Source organism: Corvus moneduloides, chromosome Z, assembly GCF_009650955.1.
Source record: "Corvus moneduloides isolate bCorMon1 chromosome Z, bCorMon1.pri, whole genome shotgun sequence".
Classification (NCBI taxonomy): domain Eukaryota; kingdom Metazoa; phylum Chordata; class Aves; order Passeriformes; family Corvidae; genus Corvus; species Corvus moneduloides.
This window is the reverse complement of record NC_045511.1, coordinates 22511983-22524419: the sequence shown is the minus strand read 5'-3', so window position 1 is coordinate 22524419 and position 12437 is coordinate 22511983. Positions and strand designations below refer to the sequence as shown.

Sequence of the window (12437 nt, the reverse complement as noted above, 5' to 3'; positions counted from 1 at the left end):
ACCTTATAGTTCCAGGCTGAAAACCCTTCTTAGCTTAAACATAGTAAATAACTTGCCTATAAAGTCAAATACTCCATTTTAAATATTAGCAGCTGGTACAACCAGCATATGTTGACTTTATTATGGATTATTCTCATGTGACACAAATAGCAAGAATTGAAGAGTTTAAAGTAAAAGCTCCAAATTAATCTTTAAATGCTTTAACCAAATATCAAGGCTTTTTCTGCAGAAGTCTAAATAAAATCTTTATCTGTGCTTAGAAGCTCATGAAAATGTATTCAAAATGTACTCTCTAGATCTCTTACCATGGCAGATTGGAAGCTGCTAAAACAAATACAAGATCATCAGATTGGGCCAAGCCATCCATCTGCACCAGTAATTCTGTTTTCATCCGCCGACTTCCTTCATGTTCACCACTACCAAGATTCAGAGAAATATTATTTGCTCAGTGCATTAAAGTAATCATCTTTATTTATACAGCGTCATTCACAGCAACTGAGCCCTTGTCACAGTTTTGCCCCAGTTCAAAGCATGATTAAGCTCCATTAGCTAACATCTAAGCATTAAAATCAAGCTTTCTAATGATTACTTAAATTGACTCTTTTCAGTGCATTAAAGTGAGGAGAATTCATTATCACTGGATCCAAAGAAAATATTTATTTTTATTTTTTTCTTCATGTTAATCTCCATGCAAGACCAATATTTACTGGAAAAGAGCTAAGGCTCCAATTGATTGATTGATTGATCTATAGTAGGGAATTCTTAAAATGTGATAGTTGCCATCAAATAACTTGTACACCTACCTCTTCAGGGTAGCATTTTTCTGTGAGTGAATGTGAAGTGACCACAAGAAGAAAAACCTACTACTGAATTCAACATTTTGCAAAATGTTCTATCAAAAGAAAACAGAAAAATATGCCATACTGATACGAGTTTAGAAATGGAGCAGAGATGACACAGAAAGGATCCTTCTTCAAGAAAGGAGAACTTAAGCAAAGTGCTAAGAATTCTGGCCCTGATACAGGTAATCTGTTTTGCAGAAAACCAGCTGGAACTCTTGGTTCCAGATGTGAAGCTCTTGGACAGTCCTGGATCAAACCCAGGAAAAACATCAGGACCTTAGATGGTAAGGGCTGAATTTCAGGTTTAATGACTTATTTCTGCAAAGGCATTCAAACATCAATGCCAAGTCAGTATTTAATAAGTACATGTAAAAATAAGTACAACATCTAGGATAAAAACCCTTATTAGAATATATAACCCAGTGATGTTAATGAGAGCTTTTAAAAGTACATATGAAGGAGAAATTTGGCACATTATTTGCATCTATTGAGTGAGAATGACTACAAGTAGTATCTTTACAATAGGGCATATTCTATTTATAAGCAGCAGGCATGTAATATAAACATACAATACAATATAAATAAAGTGATCATGTAATTCACTGCATGTAAAATCCACTGTAATGGGTTCCTAATGGTTATAACAGTATTTTTATATTTCTCCTGCTTCTTTCCCATTCCAAATCTTCTAAATGTGTTTTTAACTAAAAACTGTCTACATCTTGGATGAAAGTAACAACATCCTCCCACTCCTGCAATGGGAAGTCCTGACAATGCCACCAAAATCTGTCACCAACGAAAATGCCAGTCCACTGTGTACACTCCCTATTACTCTGCTATGCCTATGTTCAAAGTGTCACAAAATAAGCTGCTTCTAACTTACCTCTAACAGTTCACCTGTTGTTTCCCCACCACCACTGCCTTTATTTCCACTTCAAATCCCTTTAAAGCACAGCACAACTGGTTGTAAACTCCTGCCCCTCCCTCCTTCTTGTTGCCCCTTGCTAATCCTCACACAACCTGTCTGGCTGCTGTGACTGACACAACCACTACACCTCTCTCTTTTAATCCCCAAAGTGGTCCCACCAGTTACCCAGGAGCAGTGCCTCTTTGACTCATAACTGACTCCAGCTCATCCAAGAAAATTGTGGAAGGAGCATGGTACCGGGCGAGCTCAAACAACACCTGTTCGGAGAGAAGAATAAATGTGAAAGAGAAACTAACACAAGAAGACACCAAAGGCATGGAAGATAAATTAACAGCACCCACATCCCAAAGGATATCTGCTGGCAAAAGGCTCTGAGTAGGCTGAGGGTCCCTGAGTCCTCTCAGATTCTGAGAGGTTTGTAAAGGAGATATAAAGAACACAGCCTTGTAATCCTGTCTTTATGTGTAAATCTTTCTGTCTAAATCCTATCAGAGTCCTCTGAAAATAATGGGATAGAAGAAAATGATCCAACAGAGGATTCAGGGAACTCCTAAATTGTTATTGAGACTAAACATGTGCCTTTTGTTGTTGCTCCATTTGTACGTTTTTTTAAAATAAGGATTTGAGGAAAAAAAATTGCAGGTCAGCTGAAGCACAATGAAAGAAAAAGGACTGATTCTTTTGATAAGAATCAAACACTCATTTTTTTTCCTGAACAAAACAAATATAAATTGCTTGAACAATCAAGATTTTAAAAAATGGACTATTAAGCTGAAACAAAAAATGTGGATCTGCTCTTTGGAGAACAAAGTTTCATCTAATTTTCTGTAGACATGGAGAGGCCTGTGTTAGGAGTAAGAACACACTGTCAGTTCTTCTTCAGTAAAATGCTTTTTTGGCTTTTTAGGTAAGTATCACTAACAATATATATTAGTCCAGCACTTTTAAATCTGAATACTTAAAAAAATAAAATATTAAAAGATACGTATTATTTTCTTCACTGTAAGCATGAAACACAGGGTTTAAATTATGTGCCCAGAGTAACAAGTAGACCATGACCAGTATACAATTTTACTAAAAATATAATATATAACATATAATATATAAAATATACAAAATCACACAAATACAGTGTAGAACTGAGGAAAACACGATGAGTGGATATGCCCCCAAATGACCACAAACCACATATATCCTTCCCCCCACTTCAGAAAACTCCATTGCCAGCCTCATGTGATTTTAGGATATAAATTCACACAATACTTTTCTCAGAGCTCTCCCAATCCACAATCTTACTTCATTTTTTGATTCTGCCATTAGTTTAATTAAGGGTAAAATGCCACAAATTCAATATCAACGTAAATGCTGTGGCATGTTCAAAAACCATTTGGATGATGGTGGCAGAAACCAGACTGTCCCCACATACTCCTGCCAGAAAAGAAAATTCCAGGAAGCTAGTCAGGACAGATGTCAAGAGGATCAGTAAAAGAGGGAGGCAATGTCAGAAGAAAAATATGCTATTTTAAAGGACAAAGGAGGCAGGACTAGTGAGTGTGCTGTAGCCATTGCCTACATTTCAAGAGAGAATAATAATGCCTGGAATGCCATTTGCAGAGAACAGTTTGCTGTGGTTGTTTCCAAGAGCTCTGCATTTACTTAAAGTGCAGCTCAAGAGATGAGGGTAAGGCAGGCTAAGGGCTTGTGGATTTCCACTGAGCTGGTAGATATTATAGAGAGATTCAGATGGGTAAGGATGCTACAGCTGAACCCCTGAATATTTTTGTACCACAGCTGAGCCATGCACACTTCTCACTAGGGTATATACAAAAATGGATTTACCCATTTACCACCAAACTACCTTCCTTGAAACAACATTACATCTGTATTTGACTGGAAGATCTCTGTGACTGGGAGTTCTTTGCCCATTTAGTGCCATGAAGAACAATAGAGAATTTGGGAATCCAAATAATATTTTGCAGGGCGCCTACGAGCCAACCCCTGCAAAATAGATGTGAAGTGCTCTGAATGGGTCACTAAGCACACAGATTTGGAACTCTGACTGTCTGACTCCTAATCAGGCACTCAAAGATCTCTGCTGCCTTCAGAACATCTGCTCCATCTTACATTACAGAACTGAAGTCCCACAGCAAGAATCCATTATGAGACTTCTGCAGAAGTGATGTTATTCCTGCTTTCAGAACTAGTATAAAAAAAGTCATGTTCTGTCTAAATCAGGAAAGATTATGAGTATCACAGGAACACTTGTTTCCAGTTCTGTGCTGAACCCCAGTTCTTTAAGTGGGAACATGATGTTAAAATATAATGAACAAGAGAATAATTCTTACCCGGACAAGTTTTTCTGAGTCACCCCTCCATTTGCTAACAATGGTGGATGCCGATATGTTGAAAAAGGTTGTATTGCATTCTGTGGCAACAGCCTTAGCAAGCAGAGTTTTTCCAGTACCTACAAACAACAGTGTTTGAGAAATTCACTCTCCAAAGGAATGCAACGCAAACATTTGAATAAATTCCCCTCATTCTGCTACCAGTTGGGAAAAAACAGTAAAAACCACATAGAATGGTTTGGATTGAAAGGGACCTTTAAATGGCATTGAGTCCAATACCCTGCCATGGGCAGGGACACCTTCCACCATCCCACATTGCTCAGAACCCTGTCCAACCTGGCCTGGGACACTCCTAGAGATCCAGGGGTAGCCACAGCTTCTCTGGGCACCCTGTGCCAGGGCCTGCCCACCCTCACAGACAGCAATTCCTTCCCAATATCCCATCCATCCCTGCCCTCTGGCACTGGGAAGCCATTCCCTGTGTCCTGTCCCTCCATGCCTTGTCCCCAGTCCCTCTGCAGCTCTCCTGGAGCCCCTTTAGGCCCTGCCAGGGGCTCTGAGCTCTCCCTGGAGCCTTCTCTTGTGCAGCTGAACACCCGCAGCTGTCCCAGGCTGGCTGCAGAGCAGAGGGGCTCCAGCCCTCGGAATATATTGTGGCCCTTTCAGGATTGTCTGGAGAAACTCAGGTAATACAGAACTGCAAATTGCATTCTCCAAATCCTGAAGTAGTGCATGCTGAAGTGGTCAGATGCCTTCTGTGGCAGGAACATCTAAACATTCAAAGGAACAAAAGGAATACTGCAGAGACAGGCTTTGCAACTTGACTCGGGTGGTTCTTGTGCCCTCTGTCCCCTTCCAGCCACACCTCTGTGTCAAAGTGGGGCAGAAGGAGCAGGGAAGCTGCACTGACAAGGAAAACACCCAGCTGACAGAAGGCAAAGCTTCCATCCCATTCCCAAAACAGCCCCTAAAAGCAGAAGAAAGGAAGGACATTTTTCACTAAGGAGGTAAGTCCATGGCAGATTTATTGACGTATCATAGGATTAGGTTCATGCCAAACTTGATTAAAATGGTCCAAGCTGAGTGAAAACAAAGGTCTGAGTTTTCACTCCCCTGAATTGTTAGTGGAAGTACTGTGTCTGGAAGATTTGAGTATAAAAATAACCAAAGCTCAGGACAAGGGCCAGGTTTGAGTGTCAGAGATGGACATAACCATCCAACAGTCTCTCCTTTTAATTTATGTACAGAACACGTCCTTTTTTTTCAATCTCATCTAATTAACAGCAATGATTTATCCGTGGGACAAAACAAGAAGCAGTGACAAACACAAAGATGTGGTAAAAAGCCCTCCATACCTGGTGGTCCATACAGCAATAAACCTTTCCAAGGGGACAGAATGCCAGTAAACAGCTCTGGATACTGTAGAAACAGAAAAGTAATTCAGGGATTAAAAATGTATCATCTAAAACAAACTGCAAGGATTGTACCTTCACTGCTCCTACCACATTCAAGAAACATAAGAAATTTGAAGAGAGACATAAAACTGCACCAAAACAATGTGACATGTACAATCTGAGTACTGAGATAAAACACTATTTAACATTTGAAATCTGTTTCCAGTGGTTTTTCTTTTTTTTTTTTTTTTTTCAAATGAAATTGATGTGATATTCTCTTCTGTAAGTCATTTTTCATGGAATTAATGTAGGCCAAATCCAGCACTCCTTACAATGCCAAAGGTGCCAAAGAATTGTACCTAACTCTTACAATTTTAATAGTGAAAGGTAATTTTCCTATAGGAGAATGCCTGTGCTGCTCTAGATGGAACAGGAGTAGTTCTGACAGGAAACAGGAACACCAACAGTTCTAACATGAATGGCCTACAAAAGCACAGAAATAGTGAGAACTCTAAAACACCACTCTAATTACAAGGAAACAAGCTAGCAAGCCCAGCACTGGGTTTCTCAAACCTGTTTAGCACCTTACCTTTATGGGGTAAACAACTGCTTCCTTGACCAGCCTTTTAGCTGCATCCAATCCTATAATATCATCCCACTTCACGTTCGGCTTATGGAGATAAATGTCCTGCAACACACATCACATCTTGTTAGCAAAACTCCTTCTGCACTAGGATAATGACCTCTGGCAAAGTAAAAGGATCGACTCAGCGATAAAATAAGAGTGCTGTTAAGTGATACAGGCTGTATTATTTAACCCTAGGTACCAGGGATATCCCAGGAGGGAGGCATACACAGCAATCATTTCCCCTCCACTTCCCCTCCAGGCCCCAGTTTCCCTGATGTATTCCTGCCAAATGTACATGCTGAGCTCAGCATATAAAAATATATGATAACATAAATGCGTATCTTCCTCAGATCTGTTTCCTGTGAGTTCGATTTAGTAACCAACAAACATATCAAGAGCGATCGTGATATGAAGGTTTGCCAACCCTAATATTTTGTATCTATTGCTGCAAGTACTGGATGTTTAAAAAAAGAAGTAAAAGGAATAATAGGGATGTGTTGGTTCAAGTTTACACCCATCCATGGACTTCAATAATTCAAATTACATCTTAGTCTTTGAGTTGAAACACCTTTTGACATTCACTCTTCAGTGAATTTCTCTTTTCTCTTTTTTAAACATGTTTATTCTGTAGTCACAAGTTCCACAGCTCACTCATGTGCAACATGAAAATACTTTGGTTTTTTTTAAACTTGATGCTCAGTAACTTTATGGTTGCACCTACCACTTATTACCTATTATAATGTTATTACCTATTACTTATATTATTACTCGTGTTGTAAGCAACAGTGAAAAATTGCTATTTACTGCACACTAAGCAAGATTTTACATGCTGCAAGAAAAGCTGTGAGAAACTGCAACAGGAAGAAATTTTTCTCCTAAGCATCTATCAAACAATAGACGGTAATTAGTCTATGCCCTGAAGCACTCAATAAATTAATTTCATTTAATTCATCAAACTTTCCAAATCTTCTATGAATCTTTCCATTTGCCTTCATAATATTTTGTGGCTCTGTGTTCCAGGGGCTAATTGTTCTGCAAAACATATCATATCCTCAGTACAAATAATTGGGATAAATTCTGCTCTCCAACAAAAATAGTGCATACAGACGGAAGAAAAATTACGTGGTTGTATCCAAGGGGAAAAGATGATTTAATACAATTAGAAAAAATTATTTCTATAGAGTAGATTACACTTTCCCTTTCTATTAACAGTGAATTAAGATGAACCAGACTTCTGCTATTAAGTAGAGACTTCCATAGTTGTTTCCAAATTAAATTATATTGTGTTATGAAATAGATATCACATGCTATTTATTTTTATTGATTTATACAGTGTTGATTACCATAGCAACTAGGAACATACCATAATGGAGCACAATTCAAAAAACATACCATAACAAAGGGAAAGCAATTTTTTATTGCTTTTTTTGTTAGTGTAGCAGCAAGAACAGCATTATTTTAAAGGTCTACCATAAATTAAAGACCAGACAGGAACTGAAACAGATGAGAATTTTCTTACTTTAAGGCTGGAAATTTCCTAAGATATTTCTTAAGTTCTACTAAACAACAAATGCAAGACTTGCAGACCAAGAATTTGGGCCATACACAGCTATAAAAATCTGTAAGCGAAAATCTTCCAGGCTTTTTAGAAAGATGATTAGAGCAGGTTTACCCAAGCTGATACCACTTGTGATGTTTATATGCAGAAAGTCACAACATTACCAACACATTCATGGTGCCATGAATCCTTTGAGATGAGTGACTCATCCACAGGTGGTGGATGCTAAGTATCTACCTGTGCTGTACCCACAGATCCCCAGCAGCCCAGAGCCTCTTTGTTAGACTGCACCTCAGGCCAGGAGTGAAACGAAATGCTGCTGACAATGCTGTGGTTCCCTCCAGGGGTCAAGCTGTACATCCTGGAAGAATCCCCAAGCCTGCCCTGGGATATGGTCTATCATTGATGCTGCTCCAGCAGTGCTGGTATGTGGGCACTGCTTGCAGAGCCTACAATTGCAGCATCTCTCAACTGCACCACGTGAGAATGCACAGGGAGTGCAAATCGTGCAGACAGCACAAAGCAAGGCACAGGACAAGTATTAGGCCAGTGGCCCCTGGGCTGTCCCAGCCAGGGTGTGGCCACAGCCCCAGGGCAGGGCCCGTCCCCTGTGCTGGCACTGCTGAGGCACCTCCAGTGCTGGGGACAGCTCTGGGTCCCTCAGGACAAGAGAGACATGGAGGGGCTGGAGCGTGTCCAGGGAAGGGAACGGAGCTGGGAAGGGGCTGGAGCCCCAGGAGCGGCTGAGGGAGCTGGGAAAGGGGCTCAGGCTGGAGCAAAGGAGGCTCAGGGGGGACCTTGTGGCTCTGCACAAGTCCCTGACAGGAGGGGGCAGCCGGGGGGGTCGGGCTCTGCTCCCAGGGAACAGGGACAGGAGGAGAGGGAACGGCCTCAGGCTGGGCCAGGGGAAGTTTAGGTTGGATATTAAGGAAAATTTCTTCCCTCAAGGAGCTGTCCAGCCCTGTCCCAGCTGCCCAGGGAGGTGTTGGAGTCCCCATCCCTGAAGGGATTTAAAAGCCGTGTGGATGTGGCACCTGGGGACATGGGTCAGTGGTGGCCTTGGCAGTGCTGGGGGAATGGTTTGACCTGATGACCTTAGGTGGCTTTTCCAACCTAAATGATTCTCTGATTCTAAACCAAGCTGGAATATCAGGGTTTAATAATAATTTTGGTAGATGCCATCTAGTAGATACATTCAGAATCCAGATACTGCTGTGATACTGGCACACCATCCACACTGACTACAGCCCTAGGCCTTGAATGGAAACTTCAACCAAAGGGTGGAATCAAGGTTTCTCCCACCATCTGATCACAGCTAGATAAAACATTAGATAATAGTTGGTATTAGCTAACGTATTTAAATCTCTCTTTTAAGTGAAGTATTGTACATTTTTTGTAGCACTAAGAGCAAAGAGGAAAGCCATGACAGTCTCCCCAGCATGATTAAATTACCTGTTCCCCATTAGAAAGGAATGGCCTTAATTATTTCCTCCTATTGTGTATCAGAAAGAAACATCACTACATGTAAAGAAATTACTTGTTGGGGAGCTACATGGAGAAAAAAATAACTTGCACATTCAGGAATAAGCACTATCAGTGACAGCAGAAAGAAACAAATAGCATTCCCAGTTGATAAAGATAATCAACATCTCTCTACAAATGACGTGGAGATCTGCTCTTACTTTGCTTACAACCATTGCAAGTTCCCTCATCTCACCAGTCATGCCAATAAAAGCACTAAGTGGTTTCAATAATCGTTCCTGAAAGAGAAAAACATAAGTTTTTGTCAGACTGCAAGGATTTTTAGAAAACTATTAAATATTTTTTAAAAAACTGATACATCATAGTAATATCAACTTTTAAAGCTGCAGAAATATGGGTAATAATAAAAATTTTGAAGTAAACAATATTTGCAGTAAGTCATCTTTTCCTCTGACAGAATCTAACTTGAATCAACATTAAAATGAGCAGCTTTCTTATTGCACTTATAGTCCTAAATATGCCCTACATACATTAAGAGCAGGGAAAAATGTAACTGTAGGTCACAGATTTGTGACATTTTCTTTTTGGATAGTTTCTTCCAGTGTAGCAGCTGCCAGGCAGACGAGCACCATGTACGCTGGATGCACTCTCTGAGAAGTTCTGGTTTGTGTCTGGAGCATTAACACAGAATTTATCTCAACCATCTAAACTCTGGTGTTTACTCAGCTGAGTAAATGCTAGAGTGTATGTAAACTCAGCTGAGGCGAATGCTAGAGACATACTGATTTGAAAGGAACCAGAATTTCACCCCCAGAAGTTCTGCAGGTGTCTGCAATTATTTTTATTTTTTTTTTCATCATAAGGTATCCTTTTTATTTGTTGCCTGCTTTCACAATCAGAGTAAACAACTGTCATCAAATTAGACCACTATCAAGTGTGACTGTCCCTTCAAGGAGGAAATACACCTCTCAGAAATATAAGCCCTTTTTTAGCACTTGGGAACAAAACCAACATTGTTGTAGTATTTTATTTTGTTCCTGGCTACGCAAAACTCAAGTTCATACTGATTGGATGGAAATATGAACAGAAAACTTACTGATGGGTCTGGATCATAATTAAGGCTGTTCAAGGGAATTCCATCTGGTGACACTCTGACAGCATCCTGAATCATCTTGTGGAAGTCAATTATTTGGCCCTAAAGGAGAAAAAAATGCTACAGTAGACTTTACCACAATGGTACCACTACTCTTAAAAATACACTGGACTAAATTTTGCTTTCAATTACAGCAGTGGGATTCCTTACTGCATATTCAGTCCTAATTGTGGCAAAAATTGACACAAAACCCATGGTAGCAATGGGGACAGAACACACAACTCAGTCAATTCAACAATTTAACTGTAGAGCCTTTCATCACCTCATTCAGGAATTCAAAATTTATCTTCAACCATAGTTATTTACCACCGGGTTTTTAAAAAAGAAATATTCCTCCCTGAGTATGTTTTAAATAGTATTTCATGCAAAAAGTGCCTCATATGCAAAGAATTATTACCCAAATTATAAAACTGACCCTTCAGCTGACTATACAGAAACATTTTATATAAAAACAGACAGAAAACCCTACCATTTGATATTTTTGAAAACCTTTGTGGGTTTTTTCCTACATTCATATTTCTCTGATAAACCACACACCAGGTTTCCACCAACCTTTCTTGGGTGAGAGCTGTCCACTCCAGTTTTGCGGATTCCTGAGATGCTTAAACCAAAGTCAGATTGATCTAGAGTATCTGCACCATCACTATTCTAAAGAAAAATGCATTTTAAAACAGATGTGTTGCTAAGTAGATGAATTGAAGATATTACATTATAGGTATCATCCCATCTCTTCATATAGGCCTAGATGAAGTTCCAAGAGTAATACCGATCATTCAAACACCACTGTACATTTAGTTAGACTTCACCTGACTGGTGACAGCAGTGAAAGCCACGGCTCTGGAGCTCAGCAGAGAAGTTATTCCATGTACAGAGCAGAAAACTGCATTTTACATAAGAAGCAATACTTATGAACAGTGGGAATGACAGGCCAAGTACAAGGCACAGCATGTCAACTCAGAAATGAGGAGCTATTTTAGGATTACGTATTCACTTCACAGCAGTTACTGCTGTAAAATCCAAAAGGTAATGTTTTGGGGTATTTTTAGGGGTAACAACAGGTCAGAGATGAGTTCCTCTTGGTGCAGAATTATAGCCAAGCCCATAAAAAAAATCTGCAGTAGACCCAGTGCTTGCCCACCAACCAACCTGCTGTTCCTGCTTCACCCTCTGTAAAGGGATGATAATAAAGTAGATTTCACAGCAATCTTACCAAAATGAGACTCTCAGACACGAGCGTTACAGAGCCAAATCACTCCCCCAGTCTCAAACAACTTATGCACTGTGAAGATGCTTACAACTGATACCAGGCTTTTTTCTTTACTTCTTTGTTTGGCTTTCTGGCACTAAAGGATGAATATATTGGTATTAATGGAAAAACCCTGATTGCTTTCAGTGTACGTTGAATTATATACCTCCTTTCCCTCTAATTTTTGCCTGTGACTGCCCCCCAACTCACAGCCAGAAATTCTCTTGAAGTCTTGCACCCTTAAATGACATAATCAGTAAAACCCATTAGTTGCACAAATATTAATCGTGTAACTCCCATCCTCTTGCTGCCCATAGACTCCCCAGATAAAATCACATTAATTTCAGCTGTACTGCTGCCAAGATAAAACTTGTTTAAACCTGTCTGGGGCTCCCTTTGGTGGAGGATTTAGGTTCTGTTGTACTCCCAGGTGAAGTTTTTGACACTGCTCGTTGCACTGTCTGTTGTTTGACCCTTGGTACATTCTGAGAAGAACTTGCTGTCCTAGAATTAAGAAAAACAATGCAAGACTTCCAGAATTTCTCCTTTTTCTTCAAAATACCAAAAGATTAAAAACCAGAGCTGTCAAATAAAGCACTTCTGGGCTAACTTTGCTTCCACTGAAGTTATGGCATTAATTTCAATCACAGCAGAGTTCAATGCTTGCTTTTTTCAAACACGCCCCACCGCTTTATCCACACTGCAGAAGCTCTGTAAATTGTCAGCTTCTCCATTTGAGAAATGAGTCTCTAGTTTCCTCTAACACATACAGAAGAAATGCTCCACACAGTTAGAAGCATGGCTCTAGGCTTTGCTACTCCCCTGGTATTACAACATTATTTTAACCATTGTGCATATTGC

At 39.9% G+C, this 12437-nt stretch overlaps 1 protein-coding gene across 19 annotated transcripts in view; it reads right to left on the bottom strand.

Annotated features, from left to right (window-relative positions):
- KATNAL2 (katanin catalytic subunit A1 like 2) overlaps window positions 1–12437 on the bottom strand; it is a 29257-nt gene that overhangs the window by 7517 nt on the left and 9303 nt on the right. For 12 of the 19 annotated variants that reach the window (XM_032097037.1, XM_032097044.1, XM_032097038.1 and 9 more), the window contains 9 exons: window positions 11957–12080; window positions 10883–10978; window positions 10274–10372; window positions 9378–9455; window positions 6099–6197; window positions 5471–5534; window positions 4116–4234; window positions 1936–2027; window positions 306–416 (listed from right to left, as the gene is read on the bottom strand). In XM_032097037.1, coding sequence (XP_031952928.1) covers window positions 306–416; window positions 1936–2027; window positions 4116–4234; window positions 5471–5534; window positions 6099–6197; window positions 9378–9455; window positions 10274–10372; window positions 10883–10978; window positions 11957–12080 — 882 coding nt within the window. The remainder of the gene's footprint in view (window positions 1–305; window positions 417–1935; window positions 2028–4115; window positions 4235–5470; window positions 5535–6098; window positions 6198–9377; window positions 9456–10273; window positions 10373–10882; window positions 10979–11956; window positions 12081–12437) is intronic. The other 7 variants (XM_032097048.1, XM_032097049.1, XM_032097051.1 and 4 more) reach the window with 4 other exon arrangements.